This window comes from Lissotriton helveticus, chromosome 12 (genome assembly GCF_964261635.1).
Source record: "Lissotriton helveticus chromosome 12, aLisHel1.1, whole genome shotgun sequence".
NCBI classification, from domain to species: Eukaryota; Metazoa; Chordata; class Amphibia; order Caudata; family Salamandridae; genus Lissotriton; species Lissotriton helveticus.
This window is the reverse complement of record NC_136073.1, coordinates 900254979-900280509: the sequence shown is the minus strand read 5'-3', so window position 1 is coordinate 900280509 and position 25531 is coordinate 900254979. Positions and strand designations below refer to the sequence as shown.

The window sequence follows — 25531 nt, the reverse complement described above, 5'->3', positions numbered from 1 at the left end:
TGGAGCTGGTTATTGAACGTTTTAAACTAATTGCAGGAGAAAACTATCCAAGGTGAATTCTTTGTCCTGTTGCATTGTGGACCAAAGGTGGAGTCACAGCAGGTGTTGAGTCTCGAAAACAAGTTTGAAGATCTTTGCCCAACAATAGATGGGTGGAGTATGAAGAGGATGAGTAATCACAGCCACGCATGGAAAAAAAAAGATGACCACTTTTTCTTCTGGTGGGAAACCATCGGAGTCATGCAACACAGGTTGAGTAAAGTACATGTCACTGCAAGCCAGGGGCAACAGTCCGTAATGTGCGGAAAACGTATGCAAGTAGTACCATGCAGCGACCAGGCAGCTGAACGAGCCTGGAGAAGGCACTGGGAGCGCGGTCCTAGTAGAAATCAGCACAAATTCATCCTAGAGGGTCGCTCTTTTATGGACCACTGTAACCGGAGTATTCAAAGGGTTGAAATGATGACCCACCAGCAGAAGGTTGTAGGACTCATCAACCAGTGCAGATTCAGAAGAACAGAGTGGGAAATCAGCATTTGAGCCATTAGACTCCCCTGATGCTTGAGATATCATAACACCAGACACCACTGACGAGCATTAATGCGCCACCAACTGGATGCCAAGGCAATGATGCCAAAGAGATGCAAGACCCGCAGAACAAGGATATGAACCAGAAATGTTTGAATGTCGCATGTGTAACCTTGCATGAGGCACTATTGCAATGCATGATGCCGTCATTCCTAACAGTTGCATGATCGTCCTGATTGCTAAGTATTTGTTGGTCTGAAACTGAGATAGCAGAGCTTAAATATTTCAAATTCTGGCTGCATTGGAAGAGACTATAACTGTGCAGGTGTTTAGAGTCACTCCTAGATAGGATTGTATTTGTGGCGGGTGTTGTAAACACCTTTGGTGTTTGCTGGCTTTGACAAGCCAATCGTCTAGGTATGGGAAGGCATGAATGTGTTGTCTTCTTAAATGTGCTGCCCCTACTGCTAGACATTTGGTGAACACTCTGGGAGCAGTGGTTACTGCGAACAGAAATAGTTTGAATTGATAGCAGTTTTCTGCTATCACAAATCTGAGATATTTGCAATGTGCTGGGTAAACTGGAATGCGAAAGTATGCATCTTTTAAGACAAGTGTGGACATAAAATCACGTTGTTGTTGCAGCGGAAGCACTTGTTGAAGTGTGACCATGTGGAAATGTTCTGACAGTATGTAAAGATTTAAAGTCCTTAGATCCAAAATTGGACTTAAGGAGTCGTCCTTTTTGGGCGATCAGCAAAGTATGAGTACACCCCTGAAACTTGGTACGGTAACGGAACCGGTTCTATGCCTTTTTTGGTAAAAGAGCTTGTACCTCTTGTTTGAGGAGCTGTAGGTGTTCTGACGAGAGTTTGTGAGTGTGAGGTGGAATATTGCCGGTGAGCTCCAGGCACAAACCATGTCAGATAATGTCTAACACCCATTTGTCTGAAATTATGGATTGCCAAATGGGGTGAAATTGTTGAAAACTTTCCCCGACAGGTGTTGAATGGTCGGAGGGAAGTGTAGGCAAGTCACTATTTATTGGGGAAAGGGGAGTTACGTGTTGGCGTGCCCTCACCTCTACCTTTCAAATTGTTTCTTCTGTACCTTCCTCTATAGAAGCCTCTAGAGGAAGAGGATTGCATGTTGAACTTATATGAGGAAGCGTTAGGGTCTGAGGATGTATTTTTGGAAACTGCCCTATAAAATGAGTGGCAAAAGAAGCGTCTGCTTGATGGAGACTGAAGCGCTCCCATGGATTTCGCCACATGTGTCTTTTTTCATCTTTTCTAAAGCCTCATCAGCTTGAGGTCAGAAAAGATGTTGCTTGTCCAAAGGGGGTATTTATAATAGACTGCTGGACTTCTGGTTTAAAACCTGAAATCCTAAGCCAGGCATGTCGGCGTAAGAGAATGCTGGTGTTTACTTCACTTGCTGCAGTGTCCGCAGCATCAAGAGCACATCTAATAGAAGAATTAGATATACGTTTTCCTTCTTGGACTAGTTCTTGTGCTCTTCTGGGAGGTATTGAAGAAGGCTTTCAATCTCGTCCCAGTGTGCCCTGTCGTACCTAGCTCGTAGGCCTTGAGTGTTGGCAATGCGCCAGTGGATAGCGGCTTGAGCAGCCACTCTTATCAGCGGCATCAATTAATTTAGATTCTTTATCTGAGGGAGGTGCATCTTCAGAGGTCAGTGAGTTTTCTCTCTTTTACGAGCGTTAGCAACTACCAATGAGTCTAAAGGGAGCTGCCCTTTAATAAAAACAGGATCAGAGGGTGAAGGTTTGTATTTTGTATCAACCCTGGGTGTTAAAATACGGGCACGAACAGGGTCCTTAAAAATCTCATCTGCATGCCTCATCATGCTTTTTAACATAGGGAGACTCTGACTAGTTCTATGTGAAGATCCCAGTGTTTCAAATAAAACATCGTCATCCAAAGCCTCTTTGTGCAGTGTAACCCCACGATATGCTGCTGCCCTGGAAAACATCCCTGGATAAGAGACATGCACATCTGGAGGTGATGGTTTTGCAGGGTAAAGATCTGGATCATTATCCATGGGTGTGTCAATGTTATAATCATCCCATGGATCCGTTGGCAAAGGGACATTGTGATCAGCATTATCATCTCGTAAATGGGGCTGCGTATGAGGAGACCCCTGTGGTGTTATGTGCAGTGGATCTCAGCCTGGCACTTGTGGTAAAGGTGAAGATGGCGGAGGTGGAGGGGATGGCAAGGTAGGTTGGATAGGACTTGTAGCAATGTATTTTTTCTTTTAAAGAGGAATCTTATATCCAGTGTTCTCTGAACTAACCTTCCTTTTGGAAGGAGTTTTAGCTGAAATGAGTCCAGTATCTGGATTAATGTATAGCCTTTTCTGTTTCAGATCTAATCTGTCCTTCATAACATCTAAGATCGGTTACAGGGGATCTGTGGATCTTCTTTTCATTTCGGTGCCGAACCAGACTTGTCTTTTTTGTCCTTCGAAGCAGAAGGTTTCGGCTCCGAACCGGACTTTTGTTTCGAAATGGAAGATTTCAGCTCCAATCCAGACTTGTGTTTCTGAGTGGATCGTTTCGGATCTGGAGACTATCTGTCTTGACTCGATCCCGAGCCGGAAGGCTTGACGGTTTGTTTTGGTGCAGAGCCGGATGGCAGGGCATTTGAAACATCGTCTTGGTGCCGACCAAGGCCCAAAGGCACGGGTGGTGCCAAAGCCTTATGTTTAATGGAAAACCGATCATGGGGTAGAGGGGTTTTAGTACTCACGACACCCTGTCCCACTGGAATGTCTTCGGAATGCAAAGCAATCTCTAGGTCGGAATCCGATTCTGCGACCGAGATGGCCTACTCTTCTTATGCAGCTGTCGCTTCGTGTTCGGATTCTTCTCCAAAGATAGCCGGAATATGTTGAGTACTTTGGCGCTGCATTTCTCGTCGTCGAGCCCGATGATCTCGAAGAGTCTATTTCGATCGGAATGACCGACAGGCCTCACAATCTTCTTCCTTGTGCTCCAGTGAGAGGCAAAAGTTGCAGACTTGATGTAGATTGGTGCTAGGGTATTTGGAGTGGCACCTAGGAGAGAATTGAAAGTGAGTTTGTTCCATTGACAGAAGGTTCGACCAACGCAGCTAGGCCCGAAGGCTGCCCACGATGTTTTCAACCGAAGATAAGAGATATTCCTGATTGAATGGATACGCGGAAAGAAGGAAAAGCATGCAATAACAATACTGTTGAGGGTACAGTAGATTGCACAGCGGGGAACCCGTAAGATGGTTTCGAACCGGAGCACAGCAATACAAGGCTGAACATTATGGAGGAAAGAAAACAATCTAACAATGGAGTTGATGCCCATGCCCACGGTCACCGAAAGGAGAAGTCCCATGACCTTGTGAGTAGGAAAGACTTCTTTGAAGAAAAAAAACTTGCATACATCCGGACCCAACACTAGATGCCAGGAGTATGCAAAGCATGTGCATCTACAGCACACATGCCTCGAACACAATGTTATCGGTTTAATGGAAAGTACTTAGGTTTGGGAGTTGGATTTCTGGGGTTAGAGCCAGGGTTGCCACAGGGTCGAGGATGCACTCTCAAAGCCCCCTCAGCAGCACTAGGGCGCCTGAGAGCAGAATGCGGAGGTCCAATGTTATCCAATGGGGGTTGGGGGGGCTTTGGTTGGTGGCTGCTCAAGAGCAGGCCACAAGGTAGTGGGAGCAAAGCTCCTGGACTAAGGCTCAGGTCAAAGGGGAATCCGAGTTAGCACACAAAGTGCACCCACAACGGCATGGGGCGGCCGGATGCAGGGTGCTGTTTTGGCGTCAGGTGCCCAGTTGTTTTTCATGAGAGTTGCCGGTTTTGGATTTTGGCTCGGTCCAGGAAGTCTTCCCTGAGGAACCAACTGCTGGGCAGGTAAGTTGGAGGGCGGGGACGAGGTGTACCTCGGGTTCTCTTTTCCAAGGGGCCTGGTTGCCGGGGTGCCTTTTGCGGTCAGATTTCACCTCAACAGGCTACTCGCGGTTGGGGAGGTCTCTATGCAGAGGCTGCAGGCAACATCGGGGAGTCCTGGAAGGGCCAATTCATGGTTGACTCAGACTCCGGAGCGTTGAGGGACCTCGCTGGGACCGATGGCCACTTATGCATAGGCGTTGGGTGCAGTGGTGGTTCCAGGTGTCGGGTTTCTTTGTCCTCAGCAGGCTCAGAGTATTTATTTAGAACAGAGCTGCGGTTCACAGGAGATCCGGTCTTTGTGGAAGACAATCAGTTCTCCCAGGGTTTCTGGAGATCGCTGGCTACAGGGCAAGGCGATTTTTGGTGGAGGATCTCTGGAAACTGCAGACGGGTCGGGAGGGCTGGGGCCAAGTCAGTTCTTCTCATTCTTCTCTGCAGTCTCCTCTGCTGGGCGTCTTCTTTCGTAGGTTTCGGGAATCTCTCTTCTTGGTTCAGGGTGCCCCCTAACTACTGTATTTAGGGGGCATTTTATGGGTCTCGAGGTCAGTAGCCAATGGGGTACTGACCTTAGGGTGACTACACCCTTGGTGTGCTCACCCCACGTGTGGGAGTGGGCACAACCTCCAACACTGACTGGAGAGAGCCTGCCATCTGCAAGATGGCGGGCACTGAAGAGTAGGCTTCACTGCTCCCCTCCCCCCACCTGAGGGGTGGGGTTGGCAGAGGTTGGCACATCTTCTGGGCTGTTCACATTTTTTCTGCCTATCTTCTCACTGAAAAGGAGAGGAGACAGGAAGGAAGTCTGCTCCTGATAGCAGGGGAGGCTGGGGGTCGCGTTAAAAAGTCAAATAGGCCTTGACGCTCCCCTGCCACAGATAGCTCTTCCTGACCTGGGGGAGATGTGACCACCTCTTCCAAGGAAAGGCTGTGTTCCTGGGCTCAGGGAGCGATGGTTTCCACTCCAGGGGTCCAGAAACTTGTCTCGTGGTGGCAGGCTGGTGTTTACCAGTCAGGGAACCCACCAGAGGCTGGTCTTTTTCAGGGGGCATCCCTAAGATGACCTCTGAGCGCATGGCATAATGAATTCCACACTGGCATCAGTGTGGGTTTATTATGCAGAGAAGTTTGATATCAAACTTCCCAGAATTCAGTAAAGCCATTATGGTGCTGAGGAGTTCGTAATGACAATCTCCCAGTCCCTTTACTCTTCATGGCTTTACTGCACTTACAATGCCTAAGAACGGACATAGAGACTAAGGGTACAGTGCTCATGCAACTATACCCTCGCCAGTGGTATAGTGCACCCAGCTAGAGGGGTGTCTTACATATACAAAAGGCAGTGGGTTGCAGGCATGGCACACAGGTATGTATGCCATGTCGACTCTTCACTTTTCTCTGCACCAAAACTCGCAGGTTTGCAATAGCAGTGTGTGTGTGTGTTAAGGTACAGGACCTCTAAAGGTGGCACCATGCGTGCTGCAGCCCTCGAGTCCTTTCCTGATCACGGTGCCCTTGGTACCCATGGTACCTTTTACAAGGGACTTACATGTGGCCAGAGAGGTGCCAATTGGGGCTACAAAGGCACAGTTTTGGGAAATAACAGAGGCCCTGGAAATCTGATTTGGCAGGGACCCAGGGCACATCAAGTTCAAGTGCATCAGAAATCTGGCAAAAAGTGGGGGGTTTACTGCAACAGGAACTCAGCTTCCTACACCAAACATCTTGCCTAAATAACTCTGTGCTGATGCCAGTGTGAGATGCATTAATACATGCACACAGGAGACCCTTTAGAGAGTCCCCTGAAAAACCTACCAAGCACTGGTGTGGTCTCTGACTAGTCACAGCCAAAGCCTGATTTGGGCGGAGGTGCTTCCCACCTCCGCCAGGCCTGAATGGCCTTCCAGAGCGGGAAGCTTCAAAGGCGTTGACACCTTTGAAGTTCAGCCCAGGCTTCCCCAGATAGTGGGGATGCTAAGTGCCCTGACCTTCTCCACATTTGGTGGGAGGACATGCGTGAAAATTAGTTAGATGAGGAGTAGGGTCCCCACTCAGCCAGCACCACCCCAGGGTGTGGCAAGCAAAGAGAACCCCGCTCCTGAACTTCCACCATCTTGAGATGGGAAAAACAATCTATCAGGGCTAGCTAGGATAGTGCCACTTCCCACAGGAAGTTGACACCCGAAATGTAAATAGTCCATTGGCTACTGCCTGTCTCCCCTTTTAACGCCCTTAAATGTAGCATTTAGGTGGAACCTCAAGACCTGAAACTCAGATCTTGTCGTACAAGAGGAATACCAGGACACAGAAGACCCGCTGCACGAGAACTAAAGCCCTGTCGCATAAGAAAATCGGCGCCAAACCCTGCCTACTATCGCTGGGATTCAACAATCATTGCATGATGTGTTGTCCTGAACCTGTGAAGACTCCAAGAACCCCGGAGGTCCTCCAGACTTTAAAACACCAAGAATGTTCCTTGGAGTGAAGGCATCACTCCCCTGCACACTGCAGGCACTGATCCAGAGAAGTCTGGTTTGTCGATCCCGATGCAGCCTCTAAACCAAAATCGGTACAACAGTTCCGGAGGGTCAGATATGCCTTTCCACCAAGTTTGGAGGCATAATGACCTCCCAGAGTCGCACAGTAGCAATACCCGGGTACCAAACCCCTATCTGAAAAACAAGAGAAGAGTCCTCTCCGGACTTTCACGATACCAGAAGCAAGCACCCATTAAGGGACGTCGAAACACCTGAGACCCTCTTATTGAGGGGCACAGCTATCCTGAGATCGCCTCTTCAAGTTGCCTGTTCCTGACCGCGAGGACCTCATGACGCCCGGCTGATCTATTTCCTCTGCACTCGACCCTACCAGCCCCAGTAAAGATGAACTAGCTGTGCTCACATGGTCCACAGGTCCTTGCGACCACTCCCCTCGAAGGAGACCCCTCGTACTTACCTATGAGTCCCCCTATACAGTGTGCTTCCAAGATTCCCCTTCGTAGTAGTGCATCAGCTACCATCACCTTCAGCCCTCTGCTCCCGGCCAATCTAGGACGCTCCCAAACTTCTGTTGCAGGCACCTTGGACCTGGTCCCGCTGTCGACTTACAATGAGACGGTGAACTTTGTGAAAGCACTGCCTGATTTTCTATGCATTCTAACACTTTTTTCCACTGACTTCAATAGGGCGTAATTGCGCACAAAAGTGATATATTTTCGGAACACCGAAAAATCGTAACTCTGACAGTACTTACTGTACATCAAAGTTTGTGGTCTTAAAAATGACATGAAAATCGGCACTAGTTTTGTAAATTGGTCTAGGATTTTTCTTGAGTGTGTGTCTCATTTATTGCCTCTGAGTACAACAAATGCTTATTACTACCCTCTGATAAGCCTAATTGCTCACCCACATTAGCACAAAAAAAGCATTAGAATTATCTGCTTTTACCTCTATTCACCAATTGGGGATCCACTGGACTCTCTGCACAGTGTACTTCGTTTTAGTACACCTTACTCCTAGAACCCTGGAGCTCCTCCAGACTTCGAAAAACCGTCATGGACCTCACTTGGAGTGAAGGCATTTTTCCTCTGCACACTGCAGGCACCGATCCCGAGAAGTCTGGTTTGTCGACTTGCTGCTCCCCAGCGATCCCAAAGCAGCCTCTACACCAAAATTGGTACATCAGCTAAAGATGGTCAGGTCTGTCTCACCATCAGGCTTGGAGGCACCAGGACCTACTGGAGTGGCACCCTACCAATACCCAGGGAACTGGACTCCCATCTGCAAAATGCGAGAAGAGTCCACTCTGTAAACCCACAACACCAGAAGCAAGCACCCATCGAGGGTCGTTGGGACACCGAAGACCTCCTTCCTGAGTCGTCCAACTGTCCTGAGATCGCCTCTCCAAGTTGCCTGCTCCTGACGGCAAGGACCTCAAGACGTATGAAGCCCGGCTGCCCGATCTATTTTGCACCTGACTCTAGTAACGGCGAACCAGCTGTGCTCCCATGGTCCCCAGGCCCTTGCGACCTCTCTCCTTAAAGGAGACCCCTTGGGCTCGCCTTTAAGTCCCCCTGTGCGGTGCGTTTCTAAGTGGCCCATTCATCGTAGCGCACCAGCTGCCATCACCTTCAACACTCTGCTCCTGGCTGATGCGGGATCCCCCGAATTTCTGCTGCTGGCACCTTGGTGCTGGTCCAGCAGTCGACCTACAAGAAGGTGAATTTTGTGATTTTCTATCCATTTAACAATTTTTCCCATTGACTTAAATGGTTCGTAATTGCGGACAAAAGTGATATATTTTCCGAGCTTTGAAAAATCGCGACTTCGAAAGTACTTACTGTAGATTGAAGGCTTTGGTCTTAAAAATTACACAAAAATCAATATATTTTGTAAATTGGTCTATTTTCCCAGAGTGTGTGTCTCATTTACTGCCTGTGAGTGCAACAAATGCTTAGCACTACCGTCTGATAAGCCCAACTGCCCACCCACACTGCCACAAAAAGAGCATACGAATGATCTGCTTTTACATCTGTATACCAATTGGGGATCCACTGGACTCTCTGCACAGTGTGCTTTGCTTTAGTATATCTTATAGAGCGCCATCATCCTACACATTTTAAGTTGAAATATGCCAGTACCAGTTGTTTTCCTAAACTTTTTCCCTAATCACATGGATAATTTCCTTCAACATTAACTGCTTTTAAAGCAGCACCATATGTGGCTATGTGGGCGGCCGCACATCGACAGGCTTTCACTTCTTAGGTCGCAGACAGGCAACGAGAGAAAGATGTTGAGACTGGGAATGATTGCGGGAGTGGTTCTATGACCTTGTGTGTTTTTATGGGATAAAACCTTTAGATGAGAACCTTACAGTTGATTTGCCTGTTGGTAAAGGAGGCTGCTTATGTTTCTTCCCACATATCTTGGCCTTCGGGTGCATGGAGGTCCAAGAATCGCTGGCCACAGGCAATGACCTCTGGATCCTTAGCAGCACATACAGCTGTTCGGTAGATCTAAAAGGATCGTTTGTGACAAGGCTTTAAACATGAAGGAGACTAGTCGTTCTCTAAATGCTGAGCAATTGCGGCACTGAAAGAGAGTTCTGGTTCCACAGCAATGAGGCAATAAACAAGAGGATCTGACACCAACATGGAGGGGGGCGCTTGATCTACTTTGATGTCGTGGCGAGAGGCGGATTTGTGGGTGAAGCTCCAAGGTGCCACCAGGCTGCCCTGGAGTGATACTACTGAGGAGGACCATTCTGATGCCTGAAAGTAGGTAGGGAATCTGCATAAAGAAATACATATCAGAACTGTTGTTTACAAGGTGTCCTGACTTGAAATGAGGTCACAGAGACAACCTGAAGCAGATGAACATTACACCTGTCTTTCCAAGTATGAGAAGGACTGGTTATGGGTGTTTAGAAGCCCCAACTACAGAACTGTACCTGCTCCTCCCTGTTGGCTTCTCAACCCATTCCACTGTTCATGCACTCTAAACCCTCAGGTATGGTGTATCTTAAGCTGCCACACACATATCTCAATCCCCCTTCTGCATTCGTTCGACTCAAATGCCTATAACAGATGTGCTCAGATACCCTGCCAGAAGGAATGTTTATGTATGGAAAGAGCCCTTTGAGAATCAGTTATCTATTGCCAATAAAATATGCAATATAGGAGTAAGTGTCCCAATAAAAAACAATGTCACTGTCGCTGCCTTCTATGGAAAAGAGTGGGACCTGCATTTGCTTCAAAGAGTAATGTCCCCCTGCATACTTGTTGGTCCTATTCTCACAAACTGGCAGTGCACAACTCCAGTCGGAGCACCCAAGGCTGGACTTGGTATTCAGATGTTAAGCCAGAAAATAGAACGTTCTAAGGGAGGCAAAATATCTGTCTACAAGAGCATAAAGACATGGAAATGAATAAGATTCTTCTGATGGTGTCTGGAGAAATCCATTAATTTCAAGATGTGCCATGAAGAACTGGCACTACCTTATCTTCTACATTTAACAAGAACTGGTATTCTGTTTTCTTCAATTAAAGTTAATTTAGAAGCTAGTACAGCATTCAGGGAGAGTCCTTACCAAACTCATTCGTTACAATTCCAATGAAGAAAGATTGTTTTCAAGTGTCTTAAGAAAAGCTTTCTTATAAAAATGCCCACTGCTTTGTGTAATTGAACACTTGATTAACACAGCTCACAAGCCAAGGTCAGATCAACTTTTAGGGACCTTCCTTGGAAGGCAATTTTCTAGTAAGAATCCCTTTAGAATTTAAGGATTGTGAGATACAATCCATTGCCTGTCAAATGTCTTTGTCACTGGAATTTGCGGAGCAGCTAGCTGGATATCAGTACGCACATGCACAGTAAAAAAACAATATCCCAAGTGCTCCAAGTATCTCTATGAAGTCTGCTTGGTTAGCTGACAGATAAAGGGTCCACCTTTCTTCACTCTGGGCCTCCTTGCCCTCCCCTCTTGTTATGAATGGAATGAGCTGGCAGATCTATTCAGTCTTCAGAAATATGACAGGAAATCTCACAAAAGAGAAGGAAAAGTTGCTCAGTTGTAACATTACCATTGGAATATTTGATACATTTATGAAAAATGTGCCCACATACTTGTGGAATCACAAGAGAGGATGACGTGGTCACGTTTTGAGTTTCCACCGCACTACGCTTCATAACGGATTGCCTCTGACCTGCCAGTGTGCTTTCTGAAACAGAAGGTTAGCCTGGCTTAAACAGACGGTGCAGTTATAGATCCGGTGAAGCTACATTATTTCCTTTTTACAAATGGTAGTTTCAAAGGCTGTGACTTCTGTAATATTAACTATAAATGCCACAACAGCAGTGTCTAGTTTAGCACCTCACAGAGTACATAAATCACCTCCACCCAAAGCCCATCCTTTGAAGTTTACCCCCACTGAGCATGTCAATTACCTCTGACCAAAGCCCATGGTGTCAACGTTACCACCTCGCTGGGCATTTATATCATCTTGACACAAAGCCCGTGGCATGTAGTCGATCAATCTCACTAGCATATCAATCACTGCACCATAAAACCCGTGGTATCCACCACCATGCAAGGTGGGCAGCAAAGCAAAGGCTATGAGCATATATCAACTCCACAAAAATCCATCATCTCTCGTCTATATCCCAATAAGTGTACAAATCACCTCTACCTACAGCCCACGGTGTCTTGTCTTCCACCATCGCAGAGCTGAGAACTTCAATCAACCGCACTCAAATGTACTGGTGTGCAGTTTACCACCAGGGCATATGAACCAAGTTCACCAAAGTCAGCAGTGTCTAGTCTCCCACCTCTCTAAGCAAATAAAACCCCTTCACCCTAAGCCCATAGTGTTCAGTCCACCCCTGCCCTGAGCGCATGATTCAACTCCACCCAGAGGGAACGGCGTGCAGTAATCCACTTCATCCTCCAATGAAGAACTTCTGAAGATTCACATCAAATCTCCCAGCCGCTGCAGAGGAGTACCTTGGCTCTGCTAGACGTTACTGAGGGTCAACCCCTTCAACTGCTCAGTCACTAGGGTTTGCATCTCAATAGCATATTCTTCAGCTTATGCTTACAATGGACTGATGTAAAGTGAACAGGTACAACAGAACAGGCTCAGCAGCAGGAGTCACAGTAAAAGAATCACATTTTCCTTTCGTAACACAGGCCTGAGAAAGCTGCAACTCCTCTACCTCCATTTTAAATATGCCTAGGCTTTCATGACTTACAATGGACAGATCTGACCTTGAAAGGAAACCCTGTATTTACGGACTCACGGACTAAATAAATAATGGATGACACTGTTCCATTCAGTCGACTAGAGGGGCCCATCAGCTCTAAAGAGCCATCAACATCTAAGCATGCACTTAAGAAAAGGAGAAGCCCTGACTCAAACAGGCCATGCTGCATGTTTGGCATGCATGGGCAACACCGTTGCGTGAGCGGACACTCATAACCGATCCTACATTTCACTATCTGAACATCACTCAAGACAGGGCAGTTTCCCATTGTGGCTCTAAATGTGATTTCTCTGCTGAGTTATTACTAAAACACTTACTCTGCGCATTGCAAAAAGAACTAAGATGCGCATTGCAAAAAGAACTAAGATGGAATAAGTGAAGAGGCACAAAACACAAGTGTTGCCAACTGTGGGTTTGCTCACCGAAGAGTGGAGAGAGACAAGCACTTCAGAGAGGCAGTCAGTGACAGGGCCTGGAAGGATACTGTGATGATTGAAAGTAGGGTTAATTTAAGGAAATGACGCCCTAGTTATCAAGCAGTAGTAAGAAAGAGGTTACTTACCCTGCAAGCGTGTGTGTGTTGCTGTAGATTCACATGCTTTGCATATGCCTGCCATCCAGTGCTGGACTTGGACATTAGAGGCTATTTTTCTTCTAAGAAGCTTTGAGTCACTGGATGTGGGTTTACTTCTCCCTGAATTCACAAGGCGCAGGGGCACAGACTCCACCCTTAGATTGTTTACTGCACAGTGGGTGTAAGTGCAGTGGAGCATAAGAGTAAGTCGATGTGCCCTGTGCATTGTTGTTAGCTAAATAAAGTATTTTGATTTTTTTTAAAACACACATGCAACCACTGCCAGCCTTCGGCCGAGGATGGAGGGGGCATGTGAATCTACAGCACTACACACTTTGGCTAGATGCGTATATGGTAACATTATCTGTTTGTAGCATGTGTGGATGTAGATACACATGCTTTGCATTGACTATAAAGCACTTTCCTCCCAGCAGTGCTTAGCGGGTCAATAAAGAAGATGTTCAAAATAAGGTTCTTGACACAATTTGGCCAAGCATAGCTTGCTGATGCGCTAATATATCCACACAAATTTTTTGTGTGAATATGTATGGTGCTGCCTTAGATATATCAACTACGGCAGCGCCAAGACACCTTCGGGTATTCGCGCGCTTTAAAAATCATATTTACATAAAACCCAAGAATGTCATGGTAGCCTTTTTCTTACATGTAGTTTGCCCTAGGAGGTACAAAGAGCACTCTTACAGCCTTAGCGTAAAGAGGCTGGATACACAATATAGTCCATCTTGCAATGACTTCAACAAAGAGGTGGTTAGTCTAATAGAAAGACTGTCTTAGCAATATAATACATGAGTGCCCCAAAGGTTTCACACCTAGCACATGCAAGGCTCGATCCATAGCAGAATCAGGTTTAGGGAAAAAAACAGACAGTGCAATAGTCTTATCCAAATGGAAAGGAGACCTTAGGTAAGAACTTGGGATGAAGTATTGCACCCTGCGTTTGAATGAATCATTGTTGAACAGAGAGAGCATGTAACTCACTTATACGCCTAAGGAAAGGTATAGCTACAAGAAAAGCCACATTCCTTAAAAAGGAATTGGAGAGTTTCAAAAGGTGATCCTGTCAATGTGGTATGAACCACATGTGTTCTAAACGGGTGCTAGAGGTCTTCTGAGATATGCGACTCTTAAGTCCTGTCATAAAAACCTTACCCACAGGAATCTTAAAAAGGGTTGAATGCTCCATGTTCTGCATGTATGCGGCTACAACTGCTAAGTGAAGACGTATGGATGTATATGCTAGCCCTGTCATCTGCAGATGTAAGCAGTAGGACATTTCCTGCACCGTCACGTTAAAAGGGTCAAAGTGGTTTGCGAGGCAGTAGTGGACGAAAGCCTTTTGCTTCACAGTGTAGCATGCACATGTGTTAAGTCTGCACCTTTCTCGCAATATAACCATACCTTCCTCTGGGATGCTAAGTATTCAAATTCTAAGACCTCAGATGCCAAATTCCTAGATTTAGTTGCCTGATTCCGCTTGTCTGTTAACACCCTGATGTTCAGTGAGATGGCCCGGACAGATTGGGAGCTTCCAGGGGCGGGGCGAGGGGGGTGGGGGCTGGCAGAAATTTCTAGCTATCTGGCCCTCTTTGGCGGCCACAGTAGGAGGGTCATGCAGACTTCCCTCTTCTTCAATAGTTTATTGACCATGGACTGGGTACCTAGGGGCAAAATGTGGGCATTTTGCATTTTCTTGACTGGCAAAGAGGTAGATTGCTGGGCTCTCCCATTTGTGAAACTACGTTTGTAGGACATAAGGGAGGAGTTCCCATTTATGGGCAAATTGATGTGTTCTGCTGATCAGGTCCATATAGTCATTGTCGACCCCTGGCATGTGTTTCACCAGAAGTTGTATGTTGTGGCGAATCTCTCAGTGCCAAATCTGTTGTGCCAGGATTAATAGAAAAAGTGAATGGGTGCCCCCTTGTTTTTGAATTTAATACACTGCCGACTTTTTGTAGGTCTTCATAAGGACTACTTTGCCACGGACAAGGGAATTGAAGGTTTTGAGTGCCAGGTAAATGGTTAGTAATACCATGTAGTTGATGTGCCTGCTCTGCTGAGTAGGGGTCCATGTGCCTTGGACAGTTATGTCACCACGTTGTGGGCCCCAGTCTATGAGCACTGCATTAGTGGCAATAGTCACATGCTGTTGAGGGCCCAAGAAAGGTGTGTCTAGCAACAGATGTGTGCTCTTCCAGCAGTGTAGACCCTAAATGGTGTTGAATTTTGAGCGGTGCCTGAGTGTGTACTAGACACTGCTTCCAGCTGCTTCTCTTGATCAGCCTGTAGTTGAAATAAGGAAAGATGTGGATTCCCGCTCTCTGCAGAAGAGCAGCCTCGACAGCCCGACACTTAGTGAAGACACGTGGGGCTGTTGTAACCCCAAAGGGATGATCTTTGACTGGTAGTGCTGTCCACTAATCAAGAGCCAGAGGTACCGGAGAAGGGCGGGGTGGATGGAAGTGTGAAGTAGGAGTCCTTGAGGTCTAACACTGTCACAGTCTCCTTGTCGAACCAACGGGATGATGTCCTACAAGGCTGTCAGGTGAAAGTGCTCCGAAAGGATGAATTGATTGAGCAGCCCGAGTTTTATGATGAGCTGTGGGGTTCGGTCCTTTTTGTGAATAAGAAAGTGCACTTAATACAAGCCCATTCTCTGTTGCTGTAGGGGTACCAGCTGTTTGGTGCCCTTCTGAAGGAGGGCTTGAACTTCCTCCTGAAAAAGCGTGAGGTGATGCCGAGTGAACTCCCACTGACGTGGTGGTATGATGAATGGGGGTGATATTAAATTCCAGGCAGTAGCATTGCTGGACTACCGCAAGTACACAAGTGGAGTGATATCCATCCAGTGAGAGTGGACATTCCTTATTTCCCTATTTTAAATTTGTTAGGGACTGACCTTAGCATACCCTTAAGCATAGGTGAGAACTGAACACTACATTCAGTCCTAGAGAAGGTCTCAAACAAAAAGTCATCCTCATCTTTAACTACGTGCTTGGCAACCTTATGGCGACAAGCTTCTCCCTGTAGTGGCATCCAGCGGCAACAGTTTCACAGGGTATGTCTCTAGGCAGTGATCCTTAGAGGGGTTGGCATGGTAATATTCCCATGGGTTATCCTCACCCCTCCAAATGTGGCCTGATTATATGGGTACCCTCATCCAATACAGGCTGCATGGATCTGAGAAGGAGTGGAGTGACCCTTCTGAGAACTCTGGTGGGCCGCTGTGGGGGAGTGAGAATAAGAGTGTGTCGAGACTGGCCTTGATTGTAGAGGAGGTGGGGGTGTGTGTGGCTGTGGTGATTGTGGTAAAGATGAAGCAGCTGGTGCCTGCTGTGGTGTGGTAGGCAGAGGTGGAGTCAGAGTTACCTGGTCCCTGCGTTTCTTAGGGGGTGGGTGCAGAGACATTTAACATTCTAGTTCCTCCTCAAAAGTCAGTCTCCTCTTTTTTGTAATGGGAAACAGCTTGGAAACAGAAGTAGGCTTCGCCAAAATACTGCCTGTCTCATAATGAACAAAGAAATGCTTCTGTCTGGTTTGAGCCACTCCGCCAATCTCTCAAAAGCTTTTGGTGATCAGCAAAGAGAGTTTTCAGCTTTGATGCGGTTTGGACTTTGCCTGATGATTTGTTCGGCTCAGAAGTAGGAGGTTCCGTGTCCTTTGACAGAGAAGGCATTGAAGTACGGCGTGGATGGTGTCTCTGCTCCAAATCTTTATCTCAGGCCTGACCAGAGACTGAGGCCTGGAGGCCTTCTTTCTTAGCCATTTTGGGTCTCAATGCCAGACTTAATCTGGAGCAGTGCTCTGCCTCGAAGTAGGGTTGTTTCTGTCTTTGACCCATGGTTGAGAGGAATACTTATCGACCGTAGGGTCTTCTTTGTATGTGGTCCTGCCAATGTCAACTCCAAAAAGCACACATCCTCTTTCTCCGAGGTTTCATAAACCACGGTCTTGCAATTTATTTATTTTTGTAATTGTAATTGTAATGATATTTCTAGAGCGCATGGCTGCCCATGAGCGTCCCAGCGCTAGTAGATGCATCTGATGGATTAGGCGAGTGCGGAGCAGATGGTTACGGGAACAGCCAGGTCTTTAGAAGCCTTCGGAACGGCATCAGATTGTGTTTTGCCGCAACCAATGAACTGAAGAACGGCCTGAAGTCACTGCGGGCAGGCACGTTTGATTCAGAAGGGCAGTTTAACACGTCCGAACCCGCAGGCAGGAAGAAATAAAAATCCAACAATGGAGTTGGTACCCATGCACATTGTACAGTAAGGGAGGAGCTACTCCACATCCCATGACGCAAAGCTTCTTAGAGGAAAAACAACTTGTAATGTACGAGCCAAACACTAGATGCAGAAGTATGCAAAGAAAGTATATCCACAGCCGCACATGCTACAGAGCAGAAATCACACTGGTTACATCTGTTTCGCCCAGGAAGCGATGGAAGAGCAAAAGGGAAGCAAGTAGAATGCAATGACCAAGAAAACCCTCAATAGACCAACAACTGCTCTCCCACCAAACCATTCTCATCTCTCCAGGTTCCAATGGTCATTGTTGCTCACAGATTCAACACTGAAAAAAATCCAGGGATATGCAGTGAGTGAGCTGCAAACACCACCCACCCATAAAGAGCCTAATCCCTACCTGTGCTGGGAGAGACTGGGTAACTGGTCCACGTTCTCCAGATAGCTGGCCAGCCAGGACATGGTCTTGCTAAGAGCCAGGTTGCTCTGGCGCTCCTTCAGGGGTCCATCCAAGGAATTGAAGGTCTCCTGCTTGATCCTGTCTGGTGTTGCTTCAATTATCTGCTCAGCGAGTGTGATCATATCCACCTGCAAGGAAAGAGGAGAAGTGATGCCAGTCTCCAAGTGAGATTTCCTACCTGTCCAAAGCTACAATAAGAATAAATAACACAGGTTTCTACAGCCTAAAATCACACTCACTCGCCCCCACTTTATGTCCAAATGTGTAAATTAAGCAGATCCAGAAACTCCTTACCAGCTGGAGTATTTACAGATCACATTAATATCACTTCAACATTCCTTCATCAGAGTGCTACATGCGGAAAACAAAACATAATCATGCTTAAGAATCCAACAATTACAACCTGCACTTAAAAGATGAATGGCTTCACCACCCTGGCATTTGAAATAAGGCACAAGAGTGCAGAGAGCAAAAGACAGACATAAGAAGAGATCATGATATGCCCCACAGGGGCCTAAATGCTACGAGCACATGTTTAAGAAAAGGTGACAAGTGCAGTCGGGTTAAAGAGGACCTGCAACTTCTATAAAGATTTATATTCAATCGAGCCTACTTGTCAGATGCTCTAAAGTAAATAAAACGTCCTCCCCTCAGAACTCTTTTACCACCTTCAAGAAGAAAACAGATGCTCTGCTTGTCAACAGAAAACTCCTGGAGGGCTCTTGCTCTTGTCCCAGTATATATTTTAGTTGTCATCAAAACTGGTTCCTAATATTTGAACTAGCTGTTCTATTCTTTTGGACACTGTTAACCATTACTTGATAATTATCTGCATTTGTGAATCTTGTTTTTGAAAGGATATTCTAATAACAATAATTCCTATTTGTAAACTGCAAACATATCACCCCTTAATGTTTCAAGGCGCTGGGGGCCATCCGGGAGATTAAGTGAGCTATTGCCCAGAATCCCCTGGTGCTGAACTAAGCTGCTGCAGGCACCCGGGATTGAACTATGAGACACGCGCTCCGGAGTCAACCGGTCTGGCCACTGTGCCAGGCCTCTACATTGGTATGTCCTTGGTCTAAAGCCTTACCAGATTTTCAGGATAGCCACAAAAGGAAAATGTTACTTACCCTGTAAGCATCCGTTCATGGCATGTACTGCTGTAGATTCACATGCTGTGCATAATTCCATCATCTAATTTCTGATAGATACATCTGCAGTGTGGATTCCTCACCTTGTGAATATCCCCTTGCGTCAGCAACATTCGGAAATTCTTTTTGTAGCTTCGCGCCGACGTGGTCTTGGACGTCATAGAGACACGGCATCGCACGCGACTCCGCTGATGTCACCGACGCCTACAATAGGCCCACGCCGGCGTGATGACATCAGTTCCCTTTTTTCCGCGTCGTCGACGCTAACGGTTTCGGGATACTCAGTAGCTTTTGGTAACACTGTTACTGTTTTTCTTCGTTTATTTACTCTCTTGCTTCTTTGTTTCCTTATAATGTCGACAAAGAAGACTGGATTTAAACCCTGCATGGAGTGCGGGAAGATGATGTCCGTTACGGACCCACACCAGGACTGTATTTGGTGTTTGAGCTCCGACCACGACGTGGATGGGTGTTCGTCGTGTCAAAAAATGAACCCAAAGGCCCTGCGAGAAAGGGAGACCAAGCTTCTTGTGGCAAAACTGAAAGCCGATAAAGGGAAGAAGATCTCGCTCGAGGAAGTCGAGGTCAAGATCAAGATCTCGAGAGGCGTCGGCTTCGAAGTCTTCGTCGGATCATGCTTCGAGGTCACATAAGAAAAGGAGACATGAATCTCGACGTCATTCTGGTGAGAAGTCGGGCTCGAGGTCGAGATCACCCAAGAAGGTTAAATCGAAGGTGATCCCACCACAAGAGGTTTCGGATCAAGAAGGCGGGGCCTCGCCTTCGGAGTCGCAAGTTCAATCTCCGACTCCGGTTTCTGATCCGACTCCGACACCTTCTCCAGCTCAAGAAGAGGTCGGTGAAGTTCCTAATGAGGAAGAGGAATCGGCTCCTGCTGATGAACCGAATTCGAATCTGCCTCGAGATCGGCCTGAGGGTGATCATCCACCTTTTCCAGCTCCAGGTCAGGATCCTTCAGCGTTCCTCAATGCTATGTATGTTGTATTCTCGAGGTCATGGTATCCCTCTGGTGCACCTTCGGGTCCCATGGGTCCAATGGCATTTAATTTGGGTGTGCCTCACTCTTATGCCCCAGCACCTTTCATGCCATATATGCCGGCCCTGACTCCGCTGTGGCAGTACCCGGCTCCACCGAGGTCGACGCCGATGTCGACGCCGGCTCGACCGAAGACGACGACTCCAGCACCGGCGTCGCCCGCTCCAAGCAAAAATTTGGAGCATCCTTCGAAGCCTTCGGATTCGGTAACGACGTCGGCCCCGCCGCCGTTGGAGCCAACAGTGGATCCGGCGGCAATCCGTGTTAAACAGAGATCTAGGAGAGAAGCTCAACGTCTCCTAGAAGAACGGAGGTATTATGAGTCTCATTCAGACTTGGAGGAAGGTGAACTGGATGAGAATTATTTCGAGGAGCTAGCTGATGCTAGTGGTCTTGATTTTCCCCCAGAGTGGGTGTTGCCATCAGGACCGGATGCGCCCTCTAAGGATGTTCAGCCCTATCACGTGGTAATGAAAAAGGCAGCAGGACTTTTAGGCTTGACATTACCTACTGTTGAATTTAAGTCTAATCTGCTTACAGAGGTTCTCCACTCTCCAAGCTCAGCTGTGGAACCATTACTCCCATTTAATGAGGCATTAACTGAACCCATTATGAAGGTGTGGAAAAAGCCTCTTTCTGCTCCTGCTGTTTCTAAAGGTGTGGCTAGGCGATATAGAGTGGCTCCTGAAGACCCTGCTTTTTAGGTTTTGCCTACGCAATGCGTACGAAGTACGCATGCGCTAGCAAAATCTAATGATATCTCTTGATATCTCTATGTGGGGTCGGGTATCCGCCCCCTCCTCCCATTGGCTAGCTCCATAAATGGAGGCTAGCCATTGGGAGAAGGCTCTGTCCGTCAATCTCGGACCAGATTCGGGGGCGTTCCCGAGAATTTTTCCCTTTTGGTGACGTCAGTCTCGGGAACGCCCCCGACTCTGGTCCGGCATTGAAGGCACACGCCTTCCTACACAGGCCGTGCTTTGAACGGGTGCGCAACGTTTTGCTGTGTCCCTGAGGCTGAGCTGCCCCTTTAACTGTGAAGCGGTGTACAGCATCGGAAGACACGGGTGAAAGTATGATGCTTTTCAGGATCGGCAAAAAGGGGATGGTTTCTGCCGAGGGGCCAGTGTACAGGAAAGTCACTTCAGGTTTTACTTTATTTCACTTCAGGGTGACGCTGGGACGTATAGTAAAACAGATGCATCTTTAGGAAGTCAGCCATACAGTGAAAACATGTACGCACGCCTGATTATCGTTGAGCAGTTGGCTTCTGTAACAGTCTCCTTGTTATCAGTTGTCGTTAAACATTTACAGAACACGATACTTCAATGATAACCCCCCTCCCATAAAATTTGAAAACATTCTTGTATGTGAGCATGCGCTGTACACAATGTTTTTCCAGGGGTGGGAGGGTGATGGACCACGACAGTTCCAGATCAGGCACGGCGATAAGCATTCCTTGTCCGGGATTGTGCGGCACTACGTGAGCCAGCTGAGAGGGCCTGGGGCGGGGGTGCAGGAGGGAGGGGGAGTGATGTGTGACAAGCTGCGGCTCCAGCTGAGATGCATACACTTCAGGGAGGGGGGGCAGCAGGCGGGGAGGGGCCCCACAGACGCCCACCACCAGCACCACTGCAATCCGCGATCCCTCACACTGGGGAGCAGCCCTGCTCTGGGTAATGTGAGCCACAGGGAAACCAATCATGAGGCGAGGGACCGCGTGTGATCTTCGGCAGCCCGTGACAGGGCGCAGGGCGGCAGCGACATGAAAGGCGAGCTCTGGGAACGGTCCGGGCCTGGAGGCCTCGGCCCTCCCGCCAGCCGTGGTCACTGGCCTGTGGTCGTATGCAGCCTTTGGGAGCCAGGGGAGCGTGAAGCCCTTCAGAGAGTAATTAATGGGGCCAGAGAGAGGTTCTGGGGCAGGAGTCCGCGATATTCTGCTGCCATTGGAATTTCGTGTCTTTAAGGGATGCCTTCGTGGTGTTGTGCTTTTTTGCTTCCGAGGCGAGCACTGTTGGATGTAACTGAAATCGTGTCTGAGTCCAACCCCTCCTTGGCGTGCCTCGATGCTCTGTACTATTAAGTGGCACATGCAGGCCCGCGCTCTGTCTGAGCAATGTGCACGCTGAGAATTATTTCTCTGTATTTTAATCTGAATTTTAGAGTATTATATTTGCGTGTGGTCGATGTTGGCAGCAGTTTCTATGTTCTCTCTTCAGGTTTTACTTTATTTCACTTCAGGGTGACGCTGGGACGTATAGTAAAACAGATGCATCTTTAGGAAGTCAGCCATACAGTGAAAACATGTACGCACGCCTGATTATCGTTGAGCAGTTGGCTTCTGTAACAGTCTCTTTGTTATCAGTTGTCGTTAAACATTTACAGAACACGATACTTCAATGATAACCCCCTTCCCATAAAATTTGAAAACATTCTTGTATGTGAGCATGCGCTGTACACAATGTTTTTCCAGGGGTGGGAGGGTGATGGACCACGACAGTTCCAGATCAGGCACGGCGATAAGCATTCCTTGTCCGGGATTGTGCGGCACTACGTGAGCCAGCTGAGAGGGCCTGGGGCGGGGGTGCAGGAGGGAGGGGGAGTGAAGTGTGACAAGCTGCGGCTCCAGCTGAGATGCATACACTTCAGGGAGGGGGGGCAGCAGGCGGGGAGGGGCCCCACAGACGCCCACCAACAGCACCACTGCAATCCGCGATCCCTCACACTGGGGAGCAGCCCTGCTCTGGGTAATGTGAGCCACAGGGAAACCAATCATGAGGCGAGGGACCGCGTGTGATCTTCGGCAGCCCGTCACTCACTCTTCCCTTTCACCACACTCTCCTTCTCTCACTGACTCTCTTCTGCTCATACTCTCATCCCGTCACTCACTCTTCCCTTTCACCACACTCTCCTTCTCTCACCGACTCTCTCTCTTCTGCTCATACTCTCATCCTGTCACTCACTCTTCCCTTTCACCACACTCTCCTTCTCTCACTGACTCTCTCTTCTGCTCATACTCTCATCCCGTCACTCACTCTTCCCTTTCACCACACTCTCCTTCTCTCACTGACTCTCTCTCCTCTGCTCATACTCTCATCCCGTCACTCACTCTTCCCTTTCACCACACTCTCCTTCTCTCACCGCCTCTCTCTCTTCTGCTCATACTCTCATCCCGTCACTCACTCTTCCCTTTCACCACACTCTCCTTCTCTCACTGACTCTCTCTTCTGCTCATACTCTCATCCCGTCACTCACTCTTCCCTTTCACCACACTCTCCTCCTCTCACTGACTCTCTCTCCTCTGCTCATACTCTCATCCCGTCACTCACTCTTCCCTTTCACCACACTCTCCTTCTCTCACCGCCTCTCTCTCTTCTGCTCATACTCTCATCCCGTCACTCACTCTTCCCTTTCACCACACTCTCCTTCTCTCACCGCCTCTCTCTCTTCTGCTCATACTCTCATCCCGTCACTCACTCTTCCCTTTCACCACACTCTCCTTCTCTCACTGCCTCTCTCTCTTCTGCTCATACTCTCATCCCATCACTCACTCTTCCCTTTCACCACACTCTCCTTCTCTCACTGCCTCTCTTTCTTCTGCTCATTCTCTCATCCCGTCACTCACTCTCCCTTCAACACACTGCTAACTCTCTCCAATGCACCACTCTCTCTCACCCTAATTTGTTTTTCCTTCTTGGCTCTATCTCTATTCATTATCACTCCCCAACTCCTCCTGATTCTATAGAGCACTTTTCAAAAAATTTTGTAACCATCGTCCATTTGCGTGAGATTATGCTATTGGCATTGTAAATGACAATGGCATTAATTTATCTGTTTTCAAAACCAACACATAAATAAAAAATTTGTCATTGACAATGCCAATCGCTCTAACTTTGTCAAAGGCAAAACCATTGCATTGTAAATGCTTGTTTATCATCTCACCCTTCTCCTGAAAGTCTGGTGATTCAAGCTGCGTGCTCAAAAAAGTCAGTTGGTGCTTTTCCCCACGTGCCGGGTGACAAGGAAGCTAGAAAACAGGATCAAGTGGCCAAGAAAACTTTCTCCTCCGCAGGTATGGCGTTAAAATCAACGAATGCCACTTGTCTTATGGGAAGGTATGTGCACGCACTTATGGACTCAATGCGTTTATTGATTCCAAAGGTTCCAGAAGACTGCAGAGGTGACTTTGAGGAGGTTTTATCTGATACTCAAGCGGCAGCTCGTCAAGTTATTCAGAGCGGTCTGGATACTGCAGATTCTGTTGCTAGGATCATGGGCACTGCGGTTGCCACAAGACGTTCAGCTTGGCTAAAATCCTCGGATTTTTCTGCTGATGTGCAGTCTGCGTTGTTAGATCTGCCTTTTGATGGTGAAGGACTCTTTGGCAAGAAGGCAGATACAGCCTTAGAGAGATTTAAGGATAGCAGGGCAACTGCTAGATCTCTTGGTCTTCAAGTAAGAGGTTCAACAGCCAGAAAGTTTAAAGGTTTTGGACTCTCTTCTTTTCGTACCTATAGACAAGGTCAACAGCAGCAACAACAGCAGAAGCAGCAAAATACCTTGTATAGGTCATACAGGGGAAAACAAAGGTCACGTCCTCGAGGGCGTCAAGCCTCTTCCTCCTCCACCTCCTCCAACCCCCCAGCAGCAGAAAAGCAGCCCTAGATCCGCCATTCAGGATCATGTGGGTCCGGTGGGGGGTCGGCTTACCCACTTTCTACGGGATTGGGAATCGGTTACATCAGATCTTTGGGTTCTCAATCTCGTAGAAAATGGGTATGCCCTTCCCTTTCGGGAATTCCCTCCCAAATACCCTCCTTGCCAGGGATATTGCTCAGAGGAACATTTGTTACTCCTACAGGAGGAAGTCCAAACTCTGTTAAGAAAGGGTGCGATAGAGGTGGTCCCAGAGCAGGAAAGGGGTCGGGGATGCTACTCCCGGTATTTCCTGATCCCAAAGAAGGATGGCAGGCTTCGTCCAATCCTGGATCTCAGGATCTTGAATTTTTATCTGAAACAAGAGAAATTCAAGATGCTCACCCTTGCTCAGGTTCTTCAGGCACTGCTGGAAGAAGACTGGATGGTGTCGCTCGACTTGCAGGATGCGTACTTTCACATCCCCATCCTGAAGTCACACAGGAAGTATCTCTGTTTTACGGTGGGATCGCAGCACTATCAGTTTGCGGTCCTTCCGTTTGGGCTTACTACTGCACCTCGAGTCTTCACCAAGGTGATGGCAGTGGTGGCGGCACATCTCAGAAGGTCAGGGATTCCTGTATTCCCTTATTTGGACGACTGGCTGATCAAAGCAGAGTCGTCAGAGAGAGTGCTCCATCATCTGCAAGAGACAACCCAGTTGTTGTTCAGGTTGGGTTTTTCGATAAATGTACCCAAATCTCACCTGGTGCCCTCCCAGCGCAACCTGTTCATAGGTGCTGTACTGGACACAACTGTATGTCGCGCATTCCCTCCTCCTCAAAGGATTCGCAACATACAGGAAATGATTCCTTTATTTTGCAATGGAGTGGTCGTTCCAGTCCTGAAGGTCCTTCGCCTGCTTGGTCTGATGGCTTCATGCATTCTGTTGGTCAACCATGCACGCTGGCACATGAGGGCGCTCCAGTGGTGCCTCCGCAGGCAGTAGTATCAGCACAACGGAGATCTCAGGGAGTCAGTGAGGATCTCCAGAGAAGCTGCGGCGGATCTGTCTTGGTGGGGCGTGGAAGGCAACCTGTCTCAGGGGAAGCCTTTTCAGTTGCCTCCTCCGGTGGCCACAGTG

The 25531-nt window shown here is 47.8% G+C and overlaps 1 protein-coding gene across 7 annotated transcripts in view; it reads right to left on the bottom strand.

The window, feature by feature from the left end:
- CAMTA2 (calmodulin binding transcription activator 2) overlaps positions 1-25531 on the bottom strand; it is an 809661-nt gene that overhangs the window by 125835 nt on the left and 658295 nt on the right. For all 7 annotated transcript variants that reach the window (XM_078668358.1, XM_078668360.1, XM_078668361.1 and 4 more), the window contains one exon: positions 17482-17669. In XM_078668358.1, coding sequence (XP_078524484.1) covers positions 17482-17669 — 188 coding nt within the window. The remainder of the gene's footprint in view (positions 1-17481; positions 17670-25531) is intronic.